Source organism: Diplotaxodon limnothrissa, linkage group LG17 (genome assembly GCF_057381915.1).
Source record: "Diplotaxodon limnothrissa isolate DT_005_m linkage group LG17, D_limnothrissa_male_GT1.1, whole genome shotgun sequence".
Taxonomy (NCBI): domain Eukaryota; kingdom Metazoa; phylum Chordata; class Actinopteri; order Cichliformes; family Cichlidae; genus Diplotaxodon; species Diplotaxodon limnothrissa.
Window position 1 is genome coordinate 34,841,705 of NC_140612.1, and position 27,284 is coordinate 34,868,988.

At 40.8% G+C, this 27,284-nt stretch overlaps 2 protein-coding genes across 2 annotated transcripts; both read left to right on the forward strand.

Moving 5' to 3' along the window:
• The first annotated feature begins 18,274 nt into the window (after positions 1-18,274).
• Positions 18,275-18,989, forward strand: LOC146615332 (small integral membrane protein 30). The gene has a single exon (XM_085376525.1). It carries the CDS (start codon positions 18,332-18,334, stop codon positions 18,518-18,520), a length of 189 nt encoding a protein of 62 aa, XP_085232651.1. The 5' UTR covers positions 18,275-18,331; the 3' UTR covers positions 18,521-18,989.
• A 3,262-nt stretch (positions 18,990-22,251) lies between these two features.
• On the forward strand, positions 22,252-23,385 carry gpr85 (G protein-coupled receptor 85). The gene has a single exon (XM_085375968.1). The coding sequence runs from the start codon at positions 22,252-22,254 to the stop codon at positions 23,383-23,385; it is 1,134 nt and encodes a 377-aa protein (XP_085232094.1).
• Positions 23,386-27,284: the final 3,899 nt, after the last annotated feature.

Here is a 27,284-nt window from a genome sequence, read left to right on the forward strand (position 1 = left end):
TCATTGAAGAAACGTAACTTTTTTTTTCGTATGCACGATCACACCTTCTATCTCCAACAATTTTCATGGACTTTTTTGGAGGCAATCAACAGTCAGTCACAAGAAATGAGTGTAAACTTGCTAATTAGCAAGGAAATACCACTCGCTTACTCTGCATTGTGTGAAAAATCGTACTAATAATGATGATATACTTTTTCTGTCTTTGTCTTCTTGCCTGTGAGTTGCCTCTTTTTTTCTGTAACAAGTCGTGTTTATTAAAGTAGACCAAGTTTTTTGCTTTAAGGAGTCATTATGGAGTAAATGTTTGCACAATTAAATGGCTGGAAAATAACGACACCATTGCTGCTTTTTGATGGGTTTCCTTAAAGCCTCACTTTCACAGCACAATTCTGACTGCTACAGGCTACAAAAGAATGAAGGCTTGAAACACAAAAGGAAGAAGATAGCATTTTTCCCCCCAGCAGGCATCAGTAGCTTTCCCCAGGCAGCTTAAATGGAATCGAGGCAATGTTGCAAAGTGCACCAAGCAAAAAGAAAGAGAGTCCAATGTTAGACAAGGGTAAGAAGTCAAAGGGTTCAAACAGATGCAGTTGGTAATTTAAAGTCAGCAAATCAGCAAAGCTATTCCTAGAGCAGAAATACAATCTTGTAGTCTAATCTTCAGACTACAAGAAGTCTGAAGATAAAGGTCTGAAGATAAAGGTGGGCAAACAGCAAGCCTGACGTTATTGAGAAGTTATTGAGATATTAATGCAAAAATCATCTGCTAGCAATTCTAAAGGTCTTTCAAAATATAACATAGCACCAGTTCACAAAGATAACAAAGTCAAGCTTAACTGCATGGAACATCAGCTAACTCTGCCCACAGTAGCGGTCAGCATAGTTAAAGTACTTCTACACAACTAATTAGTAAATGAGAATGACCGGTGAGCTGTCCAGGGTGTAACCCGCCTTCTGCCCTATTACAGCTGGATAGGTTCCAGACACCTACAACCCTCACCCGAACAAGCTGCTAACAAAGTGGATCTGTCCACTGTGCATATACAAGCCTTGGGATGATGCTGGTATTTCTTTTATGCATTTATTGACTTATCCATGTCACTTGTGTTGTAATTGATGCCTGCTCTGGTTTCTTGCTGCTGCACTTCCCACTATTTGGTGGTGTATGTACTGTTAAGAAGAAGGCAAAGAACTATAGATAACCATCTTTTTATGACTATTTTGGTCCTAATGTAGTTGATGATGTTGTGCAGTGAAAATATTTTTGGCCAGCTGCAGTTACTTCTTCAGGGTATCACAAGTTCGCCAGCCAAAAGATAGATACTCCAGGGAGTTATCTGGTTGCAGTGTGAGCTGAGCTGTTTGCCAGTTCAAGTTCCATATTTGTACATATTGAGCATGATTTTGGTCTTTTCATTCAGACCTTGGCAAGAAAGCAAATGATTGTACTGTACAAAATACTGAACTATTGATTTAGTAACTTAGTCATGTAAAATAAATAGATAAAATGTGATACACCTCAGACAATACAGGTCTCAGTTAAATTACACACACAGTTAGAAAAAGACTGAATAAGTGTGACTTGTGTGGAAGGGTTGCCAGGAAAACGCCTATAGTTAAAGGCAGTCTTATTCTTTAGGAAGGTAGCTTGATGGATAATGTATATGTGTGATGCATGCCCAATGCTGGAACTGCCCCCTCTGCTCTGCGTGTGTGCTAGCAGTAGTTAGCAGTATGTATTCTATGTCCTCTGTGAGAGCACACCGATAGAAGTAGCTACACTGTGTTTGCCTCCTCGATAAAGGAATGTGCATCACTTTACTCTGCCAATTTGGATCAGAAGAGAAAAGTAGTTATCAGCTATACGAGACAGGCTACAGTAAAGACATTAAGCATTTACCAGAGGTCTCTTTACTATGTCTAGTCGCCACAAATCTGTTCATTTTGAAAAAGAACATGACAGCATGGGTTAGGTTTACTTAGCATAATCTAAACAAAACAGAAAACCTCAGCTAAAGCTCGATTCAAACTACAAGAAGACAATAACCCTAAGCATATCTAAAGCACAAAAAAGAAAAAGATTTAAGGAATTGCAATGGCCCAAAGTCCAGACCTCAACCCTGCTGAAATGCTGTGGCGGGAAAACCAGCAAACCTCAATGAACTGTAGCCCCACCGTAAAGGAGAGCATGCCATATTATATTTGAAAGACTGACAAAGTCATCCAGAAAATGATTACTTTTAGTTATTTCTGTTAAAGGTGATTCTACAAGCTACCGAGTCGTGTGGTGTAATTACTTTTTCCCGGGACCGCATAAAGTCCTCTAAAAACCTTTCATTTTGACATCACTGTGCATGTATCCAAAATGTTGTTGTTCTGAACAGCCATGTCAGTGACCAGTGTTGTATGATGATTCTCAACCTCTCGATCTTTAAACTGTTCCTTCTGTGTATGTGTGTGAATACTATGACAAACATTTACATGGAAATGAACACAGCAAATGATGAACCAGCCACAGGATTGCATTCATCACTGCAAGCTGCAGAGGTGACATTTAGACTATGACAGGAAATGTGATGAGTTATCAATCTTGCATACATATACACACACGCTCACACGTGCTATGAATAACTGTGATGTACCCAGCTGTCAGCCATATTTGACACAGGCAACATATTGGTGTGCATCCCAAGGAAAACTGGTTCACCTTGAATAAATCAGCGCGGCACTGTTCTTCATCTATTCCACACGCATCTACTTTGTTCCAGAGATGGTCATCAGTAACACAGATACTAATAAAATGAATAGTTCTCAGAACCACTAGCCTTTAAATCTAATACAAAAAATAAGAAAGCACATTACATAAGATTGATCGCCAGATACGTGAAAAATGCAAACAGCACTGTCTGCTAGTTTTATCATTTTGTAAATTACAGTGAGGTTTCTTATTTTCAGATGTTGAGTAATAAATAACAATGATTACTAGCCAGCAATATTTTCTGTGTATATTGTATTTTTCAGCTGTAACATCTCTTACTATTAGGCTTAAGACATACATCCCTGCCCTCTGCTATAGCCTTCGAGACCAGTTCCGATTCTGCTCATTTCCTTAAGAAACTGTGGGAAAAATACTGAGAAACAACCACTGTTATGAAAACCATTGAATAGGCCAAGTCTTTTGATGATCTACGGTAATATGTAATTGCTTACTTGTGCTTACTTTGATTGTATTTTAAAAACATGCCATGCTAAAATAATCTAAACACTAGACCAGGAACTAAGTGAAATTTCAACTGTGGTATAAAGAGATGGTACATTTTGAAGTCAGAATAAAAGAAATCTACTGGGAGGAGACCTTGGGGCAGACTGTCATGATTTACTGAGTTTAATGGACTCAAACCGGACCGAGAGGTGAGCAAAGGTTAAGGATGTTTATTGCAAACAAGTTGAGATAAAAAAAAAATAAACTTTTCTTGGTGATACTACTCAGAATGTATGTGAGAGTGTGTGGGTGTGCAGTGGAGAGTGAGCAGGCAGGTAAGTATCTGTGGGAATCAGTCTCTGTCCTTTAGAAGGAAATCCAAAAACAGAATCCAAAATTCAAAGCACATGTCCTGTCCAGGTGGGCAGGTCCAAACGTAGCTCTATCATCTGGCAGTGAATGAGTGGAATAATCAGTCCATAAATTCACACAGCACTTGACAAGAAGCAAGGAAACAGGTGTGCAGCTGAAGGCCCAGCCCAAGGCTGATCAGGGGAACAACCTCCAGGGATTCATCTGGCTGAGAAAAATAAAAGAGAGCCAGAGTCAGAAAAAGGGTTAGGAAAAAGGAAGAAAGAAAAGTGTAGCAGGGCAGATAGTACCAGGACCATGATACTGACCTGTGACATGCTGAAGAGATGTCTTTCAACTGGCTTGGGGACACTTCAGCATCCCCTGGAAGAGCTGGAGGAGCTGTCTGGGTAGAGAGAGGACTGGGCGTTTGTATTTAGACAGCAATTTAGGGCCAGATGTATGTGCAATCCCCAGATAGCACTCATAGATGTGATTAGTTTTAAAACTGAGTTACAAAGGTTGCGCTGGTCATGTTCATGTCTGTTTCGTCACGCCACTTGGTTCAGTTTCCATGCATCTGCACAGCATTCTGTTCACAGTGATCATAGTTATTCCTTTCAGTAAGGTTAGTGTTTTTCCAGTTTAGGTTTTTGGTTAGTTGCAGTCTCTGTCCCTGTTATGTGTTGTCTACTCCCTTCTGCATCAGCCCAAATAAAGGCTCGCTTTCAGTTTAAGTTCACTCCCGTCTCCTCGCCTGTGTTTGCGCCTGGGTCCACCACGCACACTCTCCACACGGTCTCCCCCGCTGGCCGTGACAGACCTAGAGCTAAGTGTTATTGAAACAGTCTGGCATCACCTTCACAAACGACAAAATGCAGTAACTTTGAAAGAGCTTTGAAATGTTTTTCTAGAAACCTGGAGACCTACTCTTAAGTTTATTTAGAAATTATAAATTACATTAAAACTTAAAGAAGAGAGTTCAAATTTTATTGATGAATCAGCCACAGCAGTCACTCACCATTTCTTTCCTATATACCTGTGGTGCTGTGAAAAATATTTGCTCCCTTCCTCATTTCTTTCTTTTTTTTTTTTTTTTTCAGATTTGTCATACATGTTTCAGATCATCAAACAAATACCGGTATATTAGTAGAAAAAGATAACCTGACTCAATAAAAAAAATGCAAAACAGCAGCCCCAGACCATCACACTGCCACCACTATGTTTGATTCGTGGTATGATCTTCCTTTTATGAAATGATCTGACAAAAAAAATGGAGGCAATTACTTTTTCACACAGAGCCAGGCAAATTTAAAAACTGCACTTTGCAGTTATTTGGGATATCTTTGTTTAATATTGGTCCAACTGTGACACATTTACATATACAGTGGAGCAAAAAAGTATTTAGTCAGCCACCGATTGTGCAAGTTCCCCCACTTAAAATGATGACAGAGGTCAGTAATTTGCACCAGAGGTACACTTCAACTGTGAGAGACAGAATGTGAAAAAAAAATCCATGAATCCACATGGTAGGATTTGTAAAGAATTTATTCGTAAATCAGGGTGGAAAATAAGTATTTGGTCACCTCAAACAAGGAAAATCTCTGGCTCTCACAGACCTGTAACGTCTTCTGTAAGAAGCTTTTCTGTCCCCCACTCGTTACCTGTATGAATGGCACCTGTTTGAACTCATCATCTGTATAAAAGACACCTGTCCACAGCCTCAAACAGTCAGACTCCAAACTCCGCCATGGCCAAGACCAAAGAGCTTTCGAAGGACACCAGGAAAAGTATTGTAGACCTGCACCAGACTGGGAAGAGTGAATCTACAATAGGCAAGCAGCTTGGTGTGAAAAAATCAACTGTGGGAGCAATCATCAGAAAATGGAAGACATACAAGACCACTGATAATCTCCCTCGATCTGGGGCTCCACGCAAGATCTCATCCCGTGGGGTCAAAATGATCATGAGAACGGTGAGCAAAGATCCCAGAACCACACGGGGGGACCTGGTGAATGACCTGCAGAGAGCTGGGACCAAAGTAACAAAGGTCACCATCAGTAACACACTACAACGGCAGGGAATCAAATCCCTCAGTGCCAGACGTGTTCCGCTGCTGAAGCCAGTGCATGTCCAGGCCCGTCTGAAGTTTGCCAGAGAGCACATGGATGATACAGCAGAGGATTGGGAGAATGTCATGTGGTCAGATGAAACCAAAGTAGAACTTTTTGGTATAAACTCAACTCGTCGTGTTTGGAGGAAGAAGAATACTGAGTCGCATCCCAAGAACACCATACCTACTGTGAAGCATGGGGGTGGAAACATCATGCTATGGGGCTGTTTTTCTGCCAAGGGGACAGGACGACTGATCCGTGTTAAGGACAGAATGAATGGGGCCATGTATCGTGAGATTTTGAGCCAAAACCTCCTTCCATCAGTGAGAACTTTGAAGATGAAACGAGGCTGGGTCTTCCAACATGACAATGATCCAAAACACACCGCCCGGGCAACAAAGGAGTGGCTCCGTAAGAAGCATTTGAAAGTCCTGGAGTGGCCTAGCCAGTCTCCAGACCTCAACCCCATAGAAAATCTGTGGCGGGAGTTGAAAGTCCGTGTTGCTCGGCGACAGCCCCAAAACATCACTGCTCTCGAGAAGATCTGCATGGAGGAATGGGCCAAAATACCAGCTACTGTGTGTGCAAACCTGGTAAAGACCTATAGTAAACGTTTGACCTCTGTTATTGCCAACAAAGGTTATGTTACAAATAGGGCTGCTCAATTAATCGAATTTTAATCACGATTACGATCTGGGCTTTCAACGATCATTAAAAATGACTGAGCCGATTATTAGCCCCTCCCTCATTTATCCGCGACACCTTAAAGGCCGGTCCGTGAAAATATTGTCGGGCGCAAAAAAGGTTGGAGACCGCTGATTAAGAGGACCCGAGGGAAGCCCGGAAAGCTAAACAGAAGTTATTTGGAGAGGAGAGTGACTGCCGCTGGTTGAAAAGAGAGGTAAAAAAAACTTCAGTGGTGTTGCACACTATTTTATATTATTTTTTAAAGTCATTGTTAACCCTTTAAAGCCGGTCAGAGCAGCAAGCTCCGTGTTGTGTAACTATTTTTAAATCCCTGTAGAACCGGAACTGTGTAAGCTAGCGCAATAATTTGTTTTGCATATGAAACCGGAGGAGTTGTACTTACATCTGATGCCATCAGCTTGTCCTCGGTCACAGTTTCCTTCCACATAAAGCTTTGCAAAAACTGCATAAAAAGCTCTTGCAGGAACAAAAACACAATATTCCAGAAACACGCTTTGCCGTTCCTATCAGCTGTTCGTAACACTTCCCACAGTGAAACAGACGTCAGCGGGAACTGTCGCATGTCCGCCATTTCCTGGCCGAAACCGGAAGTGACGTCATTTTCGCGGAAATTGTAGTTTTTTACTTGTAGGCCTTAAAAGCCTATACTGGTCATGTTTGACCTTTCTGAATAGTTGCTGGGATGCTTAGAACTCAAATTGCACTGCTGGAAATAGTTTATTTTGATGCACATGCTGTTTTCTTTGCAAATTTGCATCATAGGATTGTTTTTTCGTTTTTCCTGCAGTATATAAAAATTGGTGTATCTCCAAAATAAAACTATGAAGACACTCAAAATAAATTTCCTGTTGTTGTAAACTTTTTTTTGCAACTTTTTTGTATTTAAAGTTTTGAGGGATAAACCTCTTAAATTTCTCCAAGTAGAAATATATGTAAAAAAACAAAAACGATTTTCAATTTTTTTGTAGTTTATTGCACTTTTTTGCAATTAATGTAGTTACTATGGACTTAATGCATACATATTATTAAAATATGGGCTATAACAGTTGCATAGCAAATTGAAATGCTCCCACAAACGGCACTACAACATGTAAAAAAAATAATATAAGCTCTGGCGGACTTGGTTCTATAGTAGGTCTTAAAGGGTTAAATAAATATCGTCAAATAATCGCGATCTCAATTTCAGTGAAAATAATCGTGATTATCATTTTTGCCATAATCGAGCAGCCCTAGTTACAAAGTATTGAGTTGTATTTTTGTTATTGACCAAATACTTATTTTCCACCCTGATTTACGAATAAATTCTTTACAAATCCTACCATGTGGATTCATGGATTTTTTTTTTTTCACATTCTGTCTCTCACAGTTGAAGTGCACCTCTGGTGCAAATTACTGACCTCTGTCATCATTTTAGGTGGGGGAACTTGCACAATCGGTGGCTGACTAAATACTTTTTTGCCCCACTGTATGAGAAGAGGCAGATTGCTTTTAAAAGCATTTTAAGTTACTTTTCCCTGGTTGAGGGCATTGCTTTGTTCCCTTCTTCATTCAGAGCTCGTTTGGCACCTAATACTTTACTTTCATTCGCTTAACAGTGACAGATTCAAGTTAAATATGATCCAAATACAACAGAATTTCTTACAACATTTTTCTTTTTGAGTTTTTAATGTGCTTTTGGCAGTTCTCCAATATCACTCGAGAAGGAAAATAACTGCGTATTACGTGATAGCATTACTCTAAAGATGTCTTAATATTCACTGAGATGAATTATCTCCAGCTAGTTTGGAGTAACTGCTAAAACAAAGCAACAATGCTAGGATGAATTGATTATCCTTTCAAGCATTATACAACTGTCAGCGTAACACTGAGATGCGTGATTGCCAAACATCCACCCTCAGACTCCCTCTCAGCCTCCAATATGAATAGATAATTACACTGCGTCATTCTTCTTTTTGCAGGTCTGCGATGTGTTTCAGCTCATCCCACGTCCCTAGCAGTGCATGAGTCATTTTGGTTCAACACTATGTTATGCAGAACCAAGCTGCCCTTTCTTTCTTTTTTGGGTGTTGATTCAAGCCCTCTTACACATTTCAACATGTCAAACACTACCACAAAAGACACAGGAAAATCCATTTGTCATGTCCCTCACAGTACAATTCATTATGGATGATGCACTGAACCACTTCAGAAGCTTTAAAGGGTCAGCTTTTCGGTGTTTTCTGAGAAAACCCATTTCAGAACATAATTAATCATCAGGGTGAGATGTTTTTGTGCTGTTTGGTAAAGGTGGAACTCCGTCTTCATTGTTGTGGAAAGTAATTGAGAATGGATGACGCTTTGCTAAACCCAAGGACTCTAAAAGCTGTCCTTTTCAGCACAGCGGTCAAAGTAAAAACACAAGACATAACTGAGGTGATCAGTTAAACTGGAACATGACAAAGAAGAAATACTGGCAGAGCGAAAATTATTGATTAAATAATGTTGAAAGAAAACATAAATATGCAACATTACAGATTTATTACAGATGTTAATGAAAGGCCGTATAAAGATTTAAAATATGTCATATGTGACCATTTGACCTCTCCTTCGAGATTAATAGATTGATTTTAAGATATAAAGAATTTAAAACTATGTTTCTTACTGCCATTGGCAACATATAATCATATGGAATGATACAATGAATATTTGGATTTTAAATATCACATTACTTTTGACCTCTTTTTCAAATAAGGTCAAACTTTCATAAAGTGTCTTTTATCATCTTTAACTATGATTAGAATTCAACTGCCTTCGCTTGTATTGGCAACATTTAGGAAATGATGCTGGTATATAAGGATTATAATATCTATTATTCATTACCTTCTCATACATATTATCGAATTTCTACTTCTTTTTTAAAGGGCACACTGCACACCATGCTGGAATATCAATTCAGTTCAATTCAATTCAATTTTATTTATATAGTGCCAAACAAAGATGGGCAGTAACGCGTTACAAGTAACGCGTTACTGTAATCTGATTACTTTTTTCAAGTAACGAGTAAAGTAAGGGATTACTATTGCAAAAACGGTAATTAGATTACCATTACTTTCCCGTAGGAATGCTGCGTTACTGCGTTACTAAAACCGTGATTTTTTTTGCGAGAATGTCTCACGACAGCGAGTGCGCCGTTAGTGACAACAGCTGTGTGCAGATCAACAATGGATCACATATCGATTGTGGGAGAGAGTATGAGCGTGCAGCATTTAAAGCGTGGGAGTACTGACCTTACTTTGAGTTTGATTCCATAAAAAGTGACAAAAACATTAGCGTCCATTGTGCGTGGGAAGAAAACTTCTTTTTACAGCGAAAAAAACCCCCCTAAACTTCCAAGAAAGCACCGAGTGCGCCATGACGTAATGGGAAACTCACAGAGAAAGTCGCGGATTCTTTAACTGACCGCGGCACACCTGCACCAGGGTAAACCTCCGCCTACCGCAGTCCTGCTTTACAGGTGAAAATAGAGCAACAGCACCGCTGAGTCTTTGACTTTATTTATTTTCTGCTGTGTTTTACTTGCATCTATTTGAAAGAGTGAGTGTAAACACAAAAAATATTTTATTTTATGTGCTGGAATGTGCAGAAAATAGGTTTAAATGTTAAACTAATTTATTCAAGTCAGAGAATGTTGCATATAATTAAATTTTTGCTTGATGCATAAAGTTAAAAGATTAAAACTGTTAAAACAAGTTAAAAAAAGAGACTTTTCCATTTGATTACATTTTGTATGATGGATTATGTAGAAAAAGTAGAATTGGGCTGAAAGATCTATCGCTTTATCACCTCTTCAGGTTGTAAATCGTGTTTTTAAAAAGTAACTAAGTAACTAAGTAATTAATTACTTTCGAAAATAAGTAATCAGTAAAGTAACGGGATTACTTTTTTGGGAAGTAATCAGTAATTAGTTACTGATTACTTTTTTCAAGTAACTTGACCAACACTGGTGCCAAATCACAACAACAGTCACCTCAAGGTGCTTTATATTGCACAGTAGATCGTACAATAATACAGACAGAGAAAAACCCAACAATCATATGACCCCCTATGAGCAAGCACTTTGGCGACAGTGGGAAGGAAAAACTCCCCTTTAACAGGAAGAAACCTCCGGCAGAACCAGGCTCAGGGAGGGGCTGGGCCATCTGCTGCGACCGGTTGGGGTGAGAGAAGGAAAACAGGATGAAAAACATGCTGTGGAAGAGAGACAGAGATTAATAACAGGTATGATTCAAAGACTATTAACACATAGTGAGTGAGAAAGGTGACTGGAAAGGAAAAACTCAATGCATCATGGGAATCCCCCGGCAGCCTACGTCTATTGCAGCACAACTAAGGGAGGATTCAGGGTCACCTGGTCCATCCCTAATTATATGCTTTAGCAAAAAGGAAAGCTTTAAGCCTAATCTTGAAAGTAGAGAAAGTGTCTGTCTCCCGGATCCAAACTGGAAGCTGGTTCCACAGAAGAGGGGCCTGAAAACTGAAGGCTCTGCCTCCCATTCTACTTTTAAATACTCTAAGAATATGCATGAGGTTTTTTTTTAGCTAATAGCTTCTTGGAAATCACCTTGTAGGTGCAAAAATATAATTTTATGTCTTTTGAACTGTGCTAGCTTTGGCATTTTTAGTAGATTTGACTAAAGAAATTGGAATAAACTGTGCTTTTGTGAAAGGTTGCTAATAACAACGTCTGTAAAGATACACACAAGCTTAGCTTGTAAAAGCAGCACTGAGCGAGAGCTGCTTATATATCAATTTTTGAAAAATTCAAACAAAATTCTAGAGGGACTAATTTCTAATATTTGTAACCTGTGTTAACTAGCTTTTCTCTCCTAAGAATAAACTCGTGGTCAAGCAGGCATAAACTGCTTGTTGTGATTATTATCGTGATTATTCCCACAACATTAAATATTGCTCTTTTGTCAGAGATAATTGAACTGCTGCTGTGCTGGGCTCACCTAAAACCATGGCCTTGTTTTCTTTCCTAAAAGAGAACACTTGATCCAGTTTCCACTAATGCATCTAGAGTCCCGTGTCCTGCTGTCCTACAAACCTTCAGTTTTGCCATCAGTTGATTTCTGACACTTTCCTGTCTTTTTTTTTTCTTGCACCTGGAGTTTTTATTATGTGAAATAGAGGCGCGACCACATTTTAAACAAGTGAACAATAGCTGCAAGTTCATCTCCTTTAAAAACCTCTGAGTTGTTCAAATCCATCATATTTTTGAGGGTTGTCGTTTCTAAATCCGTGAACTTTCAGATAGTTTACAAGTTTCAATGAAAATAATACAATAAAGCCTGAACACTATAAACTACAGTGAGCCTGATTTCTTGTGTTATAGCAGACATGTCCTCAGAGCTAGAATGTCTCGCCATAAACAAAACAGACAAAGGGGTTATAAATAAGTAGCCTAAATGTTATAAATATAAAATATCAAAGTGTATTAGAAAATAAAAAGTAATCAATCAATTAATGAATTGATAAAAATCAATTCTCTTCAGCTTTTTAAGCAGCATAAGCTGTTGTGACAATCATCACTTTAAGGCTACATCCAGACGTACACGGGAATTTTTGAAAACTGAGTTTTCCAGTTTTTGTTAAAAAAAAAAAATCCTGTCCACATGTCAAGTTTTGAAAAAATATCTCTGTCCACATGTAAATGCAAAAGACAAAGTCAAATGCTGTCAAGAACATGCCACGTCCTAACCGTGTAGAAATGTTGGCCAATCAGAAGTCTAGAAGCCTGTTTACTTCATCAGTTTCAAATGTTGAAAAAATGTTTCAAAAAGACCGTATTTTGGATTTTGAAAGCATAAACAGGGTTTTGTACACTCACAAAACCTGAAGTACTTCTCAAAAGTTTTTTGTGTTTTTTGGGAAAGGCAGCTAATTTTGTGTTACTTTTCAAGCGCCTTCATCATTTCAAGTGTTAATAACTAAAGACAGAGACATTATAAGAGCGCATAAGGTTCGAGACCAGTATAATGGTCCACTAAACGCCCCATATGCACAACGCTTAGACCTAGGGTGGGTCATAGTTGGAGAGGTGTGCATAGGAGGTGCACACAACACGACTACAGTGAGTGCTATGAAAACCTGCATCCTGGAAAATGGCAGACCAAGTCACTTTGCCACGTGTGAGAATAAGATAAAGGTGAAAGAAAATCCTAATGGCAAAGATGAGAAAAAGAGAACCCCACCTAATAGAGACATTCAAAATGCATTGACAGTGACTAATCTTGGGGAAACAGTCTTCAATGCCACAGAAGATGACAACCAGCTAGCACACTCCATTGAGGATTCAGTCTTCCTACAGATCATGGAAGAGGAATTCTTCCAGGATGAGACAAAAAGCTGGGTTGCCCCTCTTCCTTTTCGGCACCCACGTAAACGTCTGCCAAATAACAGATGTTACGCTCATCACCGTCTGATGTCACTGCGGAAGACTTTAGATAAGAAGCCCGAAATGAAAATGCATTTCACAGACTTCATGCAAAATATGTTAGACAAGGGACATGCTGAACTTGCACCACCACTCCAGGAGGGGGCAGAATGCTGGTATTTGCCCACGTTTGGTGTTTACCATCCCAAAAAACCAAGCAAGATTAGAGTGGTATTTGATTCCAGTGCTCAGTATGATGGAATCTCGCTAAACGAGGTGCTGCTGTCTGGACCAGATCTTAACAACACTCTCATCGGTGTCCTCCTCAGATTCAGGAAAGAGCCTGTAGCCATAACTGCAGATATTCAGCAGATGTTTTACTGTTTCGTTGTTCGTGAGGACTGCAGGGATTTCCTTAGGTTCCTGTGGTATCAGGATAACGATCTGAGTAAGGATGTGGTGGATTATCGCATGCGTGTTCATGTTTTCGGAAACAGTCCATCACCTGCAGTGGCAATCTTTGGCCTCAGGAAAGCAGCAGAGCACCAAGAAGTTGAATATGGCAGTGATGCGAGGCACTTCGTAGAAAGAGACTTTTATGTAGATGACGGCCTCCGGTCTTTTGCTACAACAGCAGAGGCCATTGATGTTCTGCCGCAGCCATGTAGCAAGCTTGCTTGTTTGTCATCATCATCAGGCTGTAAAGCACCAGGGCAGGCATTTCACTGAAGGTGCAATTCGCAACAGTGGTCTGTGGATTGTTGGAGGGAAACGTCTCATCAGCAGTATTATTCACAAGTGTGTTACATGCAGGAAACTAAGAGGAAGAACCGAGCAGCAACAAATGTCAGACCTACCCACAGAGCGCCTTCAGGCTGACCCTCCATTTTCCTATGTTGGCCTTGATGTTTTTGGACCATGGGAAGTGGTGATATGCCGTACCAGAGGTGGTCAAGCTCAAGACAAAAGGTGGGCTGTCCTTTTCACATGTATGGCCACTCGAGCCATACATATTGAGGTTATTGAAACAATGACGTCCTCAAGCTTTATAAATGCACTCCGAAGGTTTTTCTCCATCAGGGGTCATGCCAAACAGCTTCGCTCGGACTGTGGGACCAATTTCACTGGAGCGTTCAAAGAGCTGAAGATGGATCCTGGCAATAAGAGCGTAGAGGATTACCTTCTTCAACAAAAATGCACTTGGGTTTTCAACCCACCTCACTCCTCTCATATGGGCGGCGCTTGGGAGCGCATGATTGGAGTGGCAAGACGGATTTTAGATTCTATGCTTCTTCAGGTTGGACATGTAAAACTCACTCATGAGGTCTTAACCACTTTTATGGCTGAAGTGAGTGCCATTGTCAATGCAAGGCCGTTAATACCAGTTTCTACTGATCCTGAGGCGCCTTTCATTCTAACACCTTCCATATTGCTGACCCAGAAGGGGGGTGTTCCCTCTCCTACTGTAAGTGAGTTTTCAAGAGGGGATCTGCTCAAAAATCAGTGGAAAAGAGTTCAGGCCTTGGCAGATACCTTCTGGGCTAGGTGGCGCCGTGAATATTTGAGCACATTACAGAGTCGGCACAAATGGCAATCTCAGAAACCTAATCTCAAAGAAGGAGATATTGTTCTGCTCAAGGACGATCAAGCCAAGAGGAATCAGTGGCCTATGGGAATTATTGTCAAGGTTGTTCCCAGCAGAGATGGACTTGTTAGGAAAGTTGAAGTTAAGGTGATACGGAACCAGACAGCGAAGGTCTTCTCTAGACCAGTTTCTCAAGTAATCTTGTTGTTTTCACCACAGGACAATGACTCATCAGCAAGCTAGAGGATTGAGACTGTGGCATAAAGTGGCATATCTTTAATATGCCAGGCGGGGAGTGTCATGGAACGGACATATTATAGTTGTTTAAGAAGTGTTACTACCACCTAGTGGTAACTAAGCAGAATGTCTTTTTTGTAGAGGAAGTGATATACAGGAAGTTGTGTGCTCTTTAGCTGCTGCAGTGACAGCATTTGTAATCTGATGGCAATCTCTGCAATCCTGGTGTTAAAGTCCACAATATCGGCTTCATCCGTAAGTTCCTATACATTTAATGTGTATTAGTAAGTTTTGACGCTGTTTTGAGTTAAATCATATGGAGGCAGGTAGATGCTTGTATTTTGTCAGCAGATGCTTTATCTGTGGTCGTGTGTTTTTCGCTAGAACAATGTTATTCTCCCAGTGTAATGGAACATGTCTTCATTGTGTATTTTGTATTCCTTTTCTTTGTACAGTTTTACAAAAAAAAAAGAGAGAGAGAGAATTTATTTTCATCATTAAATCCTGCCAAACACAACAAGCGGCCTGTTTCTTGGAGGATGAAGTGCTGGGAATAAAGATTGTTAAGCTAGCTGTATAGCTGAAATTACGTTGCCTGCAACAAACTTTAGTGAGGACAGCATAGACAGTATTTTGGATTTTGTCTCACTGGCTCCTTTGGCCAGAGTTTATTCAATTAAAAAAAATTTAAATTTTACATTAGTGTGAGTGATTCATAATCATAAGTCATAGCGCTGTGAGATATGGCTGGTGTAGACTCACAACCTAGGAATGGACAAAATGCATACTGCATGCATAAATTTAATTTGAAAAAATTACATTTATTCAAAACCGATGACGACATTTGCATCGGGATTTGGGTTGTTAGTGTCTGCGCTGAATGTAGAAGTCACATCCAAAGTTCAGTCGGACGCCTCTTTCTTTCTAAATGGAGGGACAGTAACTGTGTGTGTATACGTGAGCATGTAAAAACTGCAGATAGTAAGATTAACAGCACAAGTATTTTGTCTATGTCCGCCATTGTAGAAATTCCTCTCATGCAAACAGTAACATCAGCACAGCATGACCTCAAAACAGGCACACATCTTTGACATTGCGTGACTAAATCTCCTTTACCTCGTCCACACGTAAACGCAAAAACTGAGTTTTTGAAAATCTCAGTTTATTAGTGATCCAAAAAGCCATCTTCTGTGTGGACGAAAGGCCCAAACACATAGAAAAAGCTGCGTTTTCAAAAATATCCGTGTACATGTGGACGTAGTCTAAGACCAATAATAACAATAGTAAGACCAAGAATAACTAGAAGTTCAATAACTAAAGTTGCAGGATTAAAATGTGTTGCAATCAGCACCACGAAAGCTGACCAGCACTGCATTGCCCAGCCGATGTTGATACAAGACACAAAATCAACAGCATTGTTATAAAAGTTTTTTCTGACTGTATTCAAAATTCATACATTCTATAGTTATTACATGCAAAGTTCCGAGATCAGTGAAGAAGGATTTACAACACAGAGATGTCTAACTTCTGGAAATCATGTTCATCATCAGTGGAGTGTGGTATGGAGGTGATTAGCTTGTAGCACAGCAGCTTTTAGCCCGTCCACATTTTTGGGTTGAGTGTTTCTTCCTCTTTACAGCAGCTTATAGATTTCCAGTGGGATTAACATCAGACAAGTTGGCTGGCCAATCAATAAGATAAGATGATGAGGTGGTAGTGTTGGTAATGTGGGAAGGAAGCCCAGCTGGAAACGGAAATTAACATCTCCATAAAGCGCGTGAGCCAATAGCAGTACGAAGTGCTCTGCAATCTCCTGGTAGAAAGCTGAAGTCTGGACTTGATAAACCACAGTGGACAAACCGCCACCAACACCAGCAGATGACAAGGTGACCTAAATCAGCATAGACTGCAGGAACTTCACACTGGACCTCAAAACCCTTGGATTCTGTGTCTCTCCTCTCTTCCTCCAGATTTTCAAATTGCAGTGTTTACTTTTATGTCATTTACTTTCTGATGTCGTCGCTGGTTCGGGGTGGTTTGATTAGGAATGCGACAGCTGTAACCCCTTTCCCATAGATGCATGTCTTCCCTACTTTGTGAAGCTCCCCCAAGTTTTTGAATCAACTTTTCTCAAGGCTGCGCCAAATCCCTGATGCGTGTGCACCTTTTCCTGCCACACTTTTCCCTTCCAGTCACATTTTGATTAATATGCTTAGGTACAGCACTCTGCACAAGGCCAAACTTTTCAGCAATCACATCCTGTGGCTTACACAGGGTGTGATTGCTGAAAGGTTTGGCTATCGTGATCTGGACAACTGTCAAGTCAACAGATTATAAATGATTGTGACTGTGTGCACTGAACTAGATCGAGACATCTATCTTATCCATGCTTTTTAACTATTACAATATTTAAGTAAGTGAAACTTCATTTGTATAGCACCTTTCAAGATATTGATCACAAAGTGCTGTACAAAAGAAAACAAAAAAAGACTTTAAGGGCCTCCTGTTTCTGACCAGTGCGTTGCAATGCAAACCATACAAGGGAGATTTTGTTGTAGCTCGTTAGTTGAACACTCATTTCTGGATATTTTGTAACCCTCCTATCGATCAATTATCAGTGGAATCCAGGGGAAAGAACTGCGTCTACTCAACATAGATCATATGTGTTAGAGGAATGAGCAAACGAACAGCAGATTCAGATGTGAATCTGTAACTTTTAATTGCCGTGTGGTCTGCTGAAGGCAGCGGCAGAGATCAGACAGGACTCACAAAGTTTGTATGCGTGTGTGCGAAACAGACTGCCAAACAGACAGCAGGAGCAGGTGAGAGAGCGTGCAATGTGAAAGCAAGAAGAGTGCACCGAGGGGAACTTGTGCCCATTCATCTCTTCACTCAGATACCAGCAGGTACAGAGGTATGGCAGCCTTACAAGGTCAATATTTTACTTTGGCTCCTGTGCGCTAATTAAATTACAGGCAGAGTGCCTCGGGAGAGCACACACAGACGGTTATGGACCCTGTAACCCCCCACCCCCCTCCAACGGTTCTTACAAGCCAAACAATTTGTAGCATGAGCTGAGATGCTGGCTTGTTTAGTCACCGCAACACGGCCGATATGAAGCAATTTCACATGTTCAGGGAGATCGGGGGAGTAGTGAGGCAAATCAAGCAGCCAGGCTGGACTTGGAGATAAGTGTGGAATATTTTTTGAAGCCCAGAGTGAAAAAGTGAAAACGGATGAGGAAAGTTTAAATTCTCTGTATGTGATTCCAGTGGGATTGTTTTGTTTTTCCCATGATCAGCATGCATGGATATCCAATGTGCTTGTGTCTTGTCTTCAAGAAGAATAACAAGCCTCAGATTGATCTAAGGTACTTTGTTTCTGACAACCTGTTAGCCTAATCATCACTAATAAGGAGAACAATGTCGCAAATTCACTAATTACAGCATAACTATGAGAGTTTTAGAATTCGGGATCTGTTTGCCTCTCTGACAGAGAGAGGAAGAAAGAAAAAACGAGTTTTGGAATCATGTTTTTGTGCAAATGCATGAATCTCCGCGGGTATGAGGGAGTGGGGAGGGAACATCAGCCTAAGTTTAAGCAGTTCTGCAATTGGCTGAGCGCACCAGGAAGTCCGGCCGCTCCGAATCTGTCATCTGACTTTGACGCAGGCACTCCCGCTTCCGGAAAGTAAACTGCAACCGCGGAAAAAGCGAAACATGGCTCCCAAACTTGAACTTCCAAGCGCCGCGTTGATGGTCGGGCTGTTGTTTTTCTCCCTGATCCCCCCGGCAGAGGCTTACGATGCCGGGGACGGTCTGGCCCTGCTGCTGTGCACCATCCTCACGGTGGTGGGTTTCTGTGCCTGCCTCGGCTGGTACGCGCGGAGGCGGAACGGACAGCTGTGACGCTGACGAGACGGGATTCTCCAGCTGCTACCTGCTACCAACCACCACATTATAATACCAATTTTGCGTGATCACCCGTGGACTTTTGTGGCACAGGCTTTGTGTCTTAAAGACTGATAAGAAACGTGCCTTACTGGGATTAATGCGGCAAGTTCAACGAGGACCACGCGGAGTTGAAGAAGGTGGAGCGTAACATCCAGAAAGCAAACAGGAACTGTTGCACTGCTAACATGATTATTATTAATGAGCAAAAACACTGTTGCCTTCCCTATGAACAGACTTCTGCAGCTGTAGCAGGCTCCCTAAGATGCCCACACTATGTACATTTTCGCGCATATTTTCCATCTGTCGAGGCGATTTCCTGACGCGTTGCGCTTATAGTGACTGTCACTGTTGGAAGCGCAGTGTCACATGATTGGAGTGTGTTTTGCAGTTTTGTCACTGTTGCTAATTAAACATGTAGAATAAACGCGACACTTAACAACTTATGTTCGTGTGTGGAGACGGTGCTTCATTGCATTCAGGTTGAACAGATCCTCCACTAAATGAACCGGTTAGCAGATCGGAGAGTAAACATTGCAATCTGTCGTCTGCAGCCTGTATTACTGCTCTGCCGTGCCTGTCACGCCATGCTGTAACATATATTTGAAGTGTGTTGAAAGTTTAGTGCAGGGATGTTAAATACAAGGCCCAGGGGAGCAGAGTTGGCCCAGCAAAGGCTTCAATCTTCATAGATTTTGGACTTATATTTGTATTTTTAGAAGTTTTACAGCTTTTCCTACTTGTAGAAAACTCCCAAATGACCTTCCATGTGACACCAAGTAATTAAATGTACTATAGAAATTTTAGTGGGTCAACAGTAACAATGGAAGTCCAAAGAGTCATGCTGACAGATTTCTTTATCATGAAGAAAAACTGTGGCATGCTGTTGAAAACTGCCCCTTAATTTTCATATATGAAGATATGTACACTATAAATAAAATGAGGCTGATTGTTTATGTAGTATGTCACACCATCAGTCCATTTTCTACCCAGGACCTTCTTGTTGTGACAATGCTAACCACCATGACACCTCTTATAATAATATATAGCATTATGTGTGTATATATATATTAAATTCATTTTGGAATAAACTAGTGATGTAAACTAGCTTTACCACCGTATACAGCCAACAGTTTAAATTATTAGGTTATTAAATTAGTTTATTATGCAGTGAAATGGGACCTTATAAAAATGAATGCCCTTTAGCAAATGTCATTAATTTCTTTTAAAGGCAAGAAGTAAACTTTGCCTGTAGCTTAATCTAAATATGTCCATGTAGTAATGGTAGATAAGTTACCACACGTGTGATGTGTGGTTTAAAGGAAATGTGACTGCTCCATAAAGGGTTAAAAACTCCCCCCACTCCACAGATATCCCTATTGTACAGAGTTTGTATCAGTTACCAATAGCAACATGCTTCCTTTATGTTATGGTAATTATTCATTCATGATTCCAACACCAAGGATTTTTGTATGTTTGAAGCATGCAAGTATGTAAGTCTCCAGCTGTGCACAATATTCAGTTGTAAGACTTCTCATGGCATCACATGTCCCCATACATGGTTGAGAAATCAAATATCCTATGAATTTATCATGCTCCCTCAGTGAGGATGACGACCACTGCAAAGCTGCACTGTGTCTGCAAACAGGATCAAGCAATGCTGTGGTCTGAATCCAGAAAAGGGTCAAATTGGGTTGAAATTAAAATAATAAGAATTAAAAACAAAAAAGAAAAAAAAACCTGGTGCATTTTATTATTTTTTTACGTAAAAAACACGTTTTATTCTAAAGAAGCTGATGTGAATTAATCCTTAAAAAAAGAATCTAGTTTAGTAGACACTTGACGATCCGTTACTCTGCGCGTTACCAGGGGAACCCGCCTGGCGGGGGAGGGGAGAGGAGAGGAGGGGGGGGGGTAGCTGTGGCTGTAACGCGTTACCGGCCAGCAGCAGCAGCAGGCACCGCTGAGCAGATGTTACCGTGAGAGAGAGACGCTGTTAACCGCCGCCGCCGCTGCTGCAACAAGAGACAAGACGCGTCTTGGATCACAAATAGGGGATGCAGGGCGCATGCGCAGTGGGTTCCGTTTACTGTAGGATATTCACGGTGGAGGCAGAAAAAAAGGGGGCAGGCAACAAAGCAGGCTTTTTAAAACGGCGAAAAGCACGATTTGTGCAATGTAAATAGCGATCAGGAGGGACACGAAATTGGATTGTCAACAGGTAGGGTTTTGGTTGATCTTATGGTCGACTGTCTCTCTCGTTCTCTCATCTTTTTTTTCTCTTTTGGCCTTGTCTTGTGTGGTGGATGCGATTCCAGCCAAACCATAGCGGAGACTTGGAAATTATTCTAGTATAATGGACATGCGGATCCGCTACACCGTTGTGCTTCATCCGGCCGACTGGGACGCAAAGGCGATTATTTAATTCTGCTCCGTGTTTAACTAAATTCTATCGGATTCAAACGCGCATTTAAAAAGAGAGAGACCACTCGACTCACGGAGGACACATTTAAATGCGTAAGTAGACACAAGCGTACTTATTAACGAAATGGAGCATATGTTATGCAATTTTTCCCCCACCAAATATATATGTACATATGGAATTGAGCTCGCCATAATATTTTTTTTTTTAGTGCCATTTTACCCATCCTTTTTTCAACCCAGCCCTACTGATTATCGCATCCGCGCATTGCAAAAAGAATTACGCCGATGTGGCTCACAGAGCGGGTGTTACGCGTTATGTTCGCTTAACTCTTTGTAATTAGTAACATAAAGGATGATCTGGGGGAAAAAAATGGAGGCTGGCTCCATAGAAGCCCTAATGAGAACACCGCTTATTAACGTTAGACCCGTTAATCCAGTTAACCTTTAGTCAGACAAGAAAGAAAAAAAAAGGGAGGGGGGGGGGGCGCTTTATCGCGTACTGTATGCACCCTTTACCAGTCGATTTACCACAACGCATAAAGGGTTGGGGTGAGTTTATTCGAGGCATCCACCGATCCAGGGAGCCTTCCTCTCTTCTGTAGGGTGTGATCAAGAAGAGCTTATTTTTGGACTGCATTTGTCTTAATGTTTCACAGTGCGCTGAAAATGTAAAAAAAGAAAAAAAAAATCCAAGCCTAGATCTGTTTGCGTGTGTGTGTGTGTTTGCCACTCGTTTATTTCCGACAGACGACAGAAAAAAAGAAGAAAACTCAGTCGTTTGTTAATGAAGCCTCAACTGTGCTTTCTTGGCTTTGTGCTGCTTTTGTTCAGGAAGCGACGTGAAAGAATATTCTGTTAGTCTAACGCATTGATGCTTTAGTCGGATCGAGCTCGCTTACTGTCTGTGTGATTCTCAGTAGACAAAGTATTCAGGCTGAGGCAGAGTTCTGCACTGAGCCACTCAAAATGCTAAAAAGTAAATCATTAAATAATCGTCAGGGCAAAGGAAAATTATGTTCATGGGAGTATAAATGGTACAGGTGTAATTTAACTCTTGTATGGGACTGAATGTTGATGGGATGAACGTATTTTTCAGGGATTTTTTTTTTTTTAGGTGTGATGAGACAAAGGAACAAAGGATGCCTTAGAGGAGAGGTTGCCTATACGCCTGGAAACCTCTTCAAAGCACACCGCCAAATGGATCTAACGCCTCCCCCTGCCACCTCTAGATCATGATACTTGGCTGAAGCTATTCCGCTATCTTTATGATCCCTCCTCCATCTATGGCGAACTATAGCCATGCAGGGGACCACAACATCTTGCAGAATGTCTCTCCTCTCACCACGTTCCTCAAACTGACCTCTCTGGGTTTTATCATTGGAGTCGGTGTGGTCGGAAACCTCCTGATCTCCATCCTGCTGGTCAAAGACAAGAGCCTGCACCGAGCGCCCTACTATTTCCTGTTGGACCTGTGCGCCTCTGACATCCTGCGCTCCGCCATCTGCTTCCCTTTTGTCTTCACTTCAGTCAAGAATGGGTCTGCCTGGACCTACGGCACGTTGACCTGCAAAGTGATCGCCTTCCTGGGTGTGCTCTCCTGTTTCCACACGGCTTTCATGCTGTTCTGTGTCAGTGTCACCCGTTACCTGGCCATCGCGCACCACCGTTTCTACACCAAGAGGCTGACTTTCTGGACGTGTTTGGCTGTCATCTGCATGGTGTGGACGTTGTCTGTGGCTATGGCGTTCCCTCCGGTGCTAGATGTAGGGACGTACTCTTTTATCCGGGAGGAGGACCAGTGCACATTCCAGCACCGTTCCTTCAGGGCAAATGATTCGCTGGGCTTCATGCTTCTGCTGGCGCTCATCCTCCTGGCCACACAACTGGTTTACCTCAAGCTCATCTTTTTCGTCCACGACCGTCGAAAGATGAAGCCCGTCCAGTTCGTGCCTGCCGTCAGCCAGAACTGGACCTTCCACGGCCCAGGTGCCAGCGGGCAAGCGGCAGCTAATTGGCTGGCTGGATTTGGAAGAGGCCCCACCCCACCTACTTTGCTGGGCATCCGGCAGAACAGCAATGCAGCGGGCCGCAGGCGTCTACTGGTATTGGATGAATTCAAAACCGAGAAGAGGATTAGTAGGATGTTCTACATCATGACGTTTTTCTTCCTGGCACTGTGGGGGCCCTACCTGGTTGCCTGCTACTGGCGGGTGTTTGCAAGGGGCCCCGTTGTCCCTGGAGGCTACCTGACAGCAGCCGTGTGGATGAGCTTTGCCCAGGCTGGGGTCAATCCTTTCATCTGCATCTTCTCTAACAGAGAGCTTCGGCGTTGCTTCAGCACCACACTCCTCTACTGCAGAAAATCCAGGTTACCAAGGGAACCCTACTGTGTTATATGAGGGTTTTTTTCTCATCTATGTCTCTATTGCCCTGATTGATCTTGATCTGGGTTTGCTCCCATTGTACAGCGTACTCTCTCTTTCTATCTCCCTTCTCTTCATCCTCCAGTTTCCTCCTGTTCCTCCTTCTCCTGGCCCTTCTTTACAGAGGTTGAAGGTGGACTGCCAATCACGTGGCTGTGCTGGGGCGATTGAATCTAAATCGTATCACACACGGAGGCTGAAGGGAATGGGAATAACGCAGGGGGAATGGATCACCTCCTGTGTTTATGTTCTAGTAAACAGACATTGTGGAAGGCCATGCCAATGCAGAGATGCAAAAAGTTGAAAGAAAAAAAAAGAGAGAGCGATTTGACAAAACAGTGAAAACAAGACGTCTTGCTTGGGATATTTTGAAGACACGTTATTCTGTGAGGTGTGAAATACGTAAGTATGAAAAGAAAAAGAAAAAAAATAATAACACAAAACAAAGAAATGATACCTCTCAAGGAATCACTGGAAATGTTTTACATTTTAAGAGTTGCACTAAAAAGAAGATGTAAAGATGCTTTTTGGGGGGGGGGTCGACAGTTGCATTGCAAGGACAACTTTTTTGTTGTTTTTTCCTTCTCCCCCCCTCTCCCTCCAAACTAAACAATGAATGCTTTAATTTGCAACAGACTACACAACCGCTGTAAGTAGAGCAAAAACTGTTGGATTACACCATCACAAGAGGATAAAATGGTTTTAATGTAAGTGATATCTCTTTCATTTACCGGGCAGGGGGCTTAATGATGGGGGATTTACAATGTGTGGTTTTGAAGTTGCAACTTAAAATCTAGAAAGGATTTCTTGTAGTTTTATCCATATGTCCCTAGTGTCTGGCATTGTTATTTTCCTAACACATTTTACAAAAAAAACCAAAAAAAAAACCAAAAAAAAAAAACAGAGGAAAAAAAAGATGAAGTGATGTTTGGAATTTAAAAAAAAAGTTGCTTTTGAAAACAACCTTGTGCTTAAAAAAGACATTGAAGAAGTAGTTAAATGTTTCATCATATTCATGTACCTAAACACTATCACATTGTTACAGTATTGCTGATGCCACTCCGGGTGTTCTTGCCTTAATGGTTATGATATTGTCATGTTTCTGGGGTTTATTTTTCAATCACTCCTGAAAAGTTTTCTTCTTCTTCTTCTTTTTTTCTTTTTTTCCCCCTTTAGGTGCAAGGGGAGTTTTTTCTTTTCTTCTTCCTATTTTTCACATTAGCGTGAAGTGCATGTTCATTTTTAAAAGCTGGTCCACTCCCATGTGCATCACAGGCCATACACTGAGCAGCCCATTTTTATTCTGCAATGGTTTGCTACACCCCACAGAGTGCTCAGAGCACAGGGAGAGTGTGTGATTCTGTGTGTGTTTCTGTGTGTGTGTGTGTGTGTGTGTGTGGATCAGACAACAGTCACTTCAAGACCAGAGCCTTAGTATGAAATCTTGCACAATTTGTAAAAAATGTAAAAAAAAAAAAAAAAAGAGAGACATTTAAGGCACACCGTCTTGTTTCTACTTTCCCTACATTTGCTCTCTACTGATTGTTTTCAGTGACTTACTTTTTTCTCTTGTGGCCATTTTAATATTTATTATGTATTCTTTTTGTATATTATAGATAGATTGTGTGTAAGTATGTGAGTCTTTTCATTTTGAAGTCCCGAATGTGAGTACAGTTTCAGTTAGGATTGCATTTGCTGAAAGTTAACTGTGTAATCTGTTGCTTTTTGAAAATAAAAAGTTTCCATTTTGCAAAATTTGCATTTATCCCTGTCATTGGGCTGCGAAATGTTGACTGGTCAGATTTAGAGATTCTGAAGTAAAAAAAATAAAATAAAGAAAAATAAAGAAAATGTACATTTCTTTCTCTAAAATGTAATTTCTCATCTTATACCATCAGGCGTCTGACTGGTTAGCATTTTAAAGCCACTGCTCATGTGCATATTTGTATTTAAGACATTATTTGTGGTTATTTCTACAAAGGTTTTTATATGTGTATATAGTCATGCTTTTTCTAAGCAAAACACATGAAAAAATTTTTAAAGTTTGCCTCTTCAAACCCAATCTTTTCTGTCATTTGAGTCCTTGGAACAGCTTGCCAAAAGAGAATATGCTGTATGCTAAAACTTGTCACTGAATATGAAGTGTCTTTGACATTTAATGGGGATAATCTCCATGGATGTAACTCTGGGCGCATACCCTTGCAGTTTTTTCCTCACTCTGTGTTAAAGAGGAATACCACTGAATTTCATATGTAATATATGCAACTCCCATATGGAGTAATGGCAAACCACTCTGGGATAATGAATGCCCTTATACTGAGCCTTCCAGTCACAAATGACATAGCAGTTTGACCCTTTCTCTCAGTTTTAAGGTCACATTGATTTGCAGCAGCACTGAACATGGAGCAAATTAACATTTTCTTTTGAATTTATATGCATGTGCAAGAAATTTGCCACTTCTAAATAAGTATTCATAATCATCATATTTTCCTAGAGTCAAATGGAAACTATTAAAAAAAAAAGCTAATTAACATTACAGTTTCAAACCAAACCTAATAAAGACAACAAGGCAAAGATATATTTATTCTCAAATTGAGTGGTATTTCTCTTGCAAAGGTTATAATTTCAATGTGCTGGCAATGTCTCCATCTACACTGATGAACTGAATAATACAATTTTGTGTGATTCAGACATCAATGTGGATATTTTTCCACCTAAAACTCATTCCGTTAAATAATGACCTTAGCCTTGATGCCTGGAAATGCAAAAAATGGTGCTGAAATGGCTTGTAAACACTCCAGGTAATTGCATCCTGCACTGCAGGTTCCGCTGATGAAAAATATCTATTAGGGGTCCATTTTCATTATGGGGCTGGCAATTACTGTTTAATTTTGGACATTGATCATTTCACTTAGGCCCCAGAGGGGCCAAGTCAGATATTGTGAAATTAAAGGGAATACTGGTCTAGTTTTTTTTCCATTTTTTTTTTCATTCAGCATATTCATATGCAAATCACAAATAGTGTCACTACTGAGCACTGGCCCAATTTCTGGCATGTGCATTTGAGTGCCCCAGTAATTCTGCTTCTCCCTATGTCTGAGGGAAGATGACAGACAGCTTCTCTCTGTGTCTGAGGGAAGATGACAGGCAGAGGTGGCTGGCTTGAAAGCGGTTCATTCTGGCAGACAAGCTCACACATTGAACTCTTTTCCCTCTGAGCTACCATCTCTCCCGAGAAACATCAAGAAACATATTGTTCATAATCAAAGCCGTTACCATGTGACTGGAATTGGTTCTGTGCACTTGTGTTTAGATCATGAAAGAGGGGGATGGGGAGGCAGATAATTTTTGTGAGGCAATTACAGTACTTTGCTGGAGATACTTTTCATTTAATGATCAGAAGACGTCTGCATTGGATTTTGGCTGCCAATGAATAATACAAACATTCCTAATTCCATGCCTCTCTCCTTGTATCTCAGTGGATTTTCGCACACAGTTTCAGTTGTTTAATGGACTGCCAATGGGCACTAAAAGAAAAAATAAATAAATCTCACAATAGACCTCTTTTGCTGTCTATGATTTTAATAAATACCATCTGTTGACTGGCAAAGACTTTTTTTGAATGAGGGGGAAAAAAGCTCAACTAATGTGAGCCTTTCTGCACTCTTAAGCATTTTCTGTTTGTATAATGCATAGCAAACCTTAATTAAAGTGCAGCAAGTGTCCATGCCGAGAAGCACTCAAATATGGAAAGCTGCCTCGAATGGAATGGAGTGGATGACTCAATCATCTGACAGGCTACTCAGGAAAAAAGGAAGAATTGCTTTCTGTCTTGGCATCACCCTTCTTCTTCTTATTTGTTTGATTGTGTGACC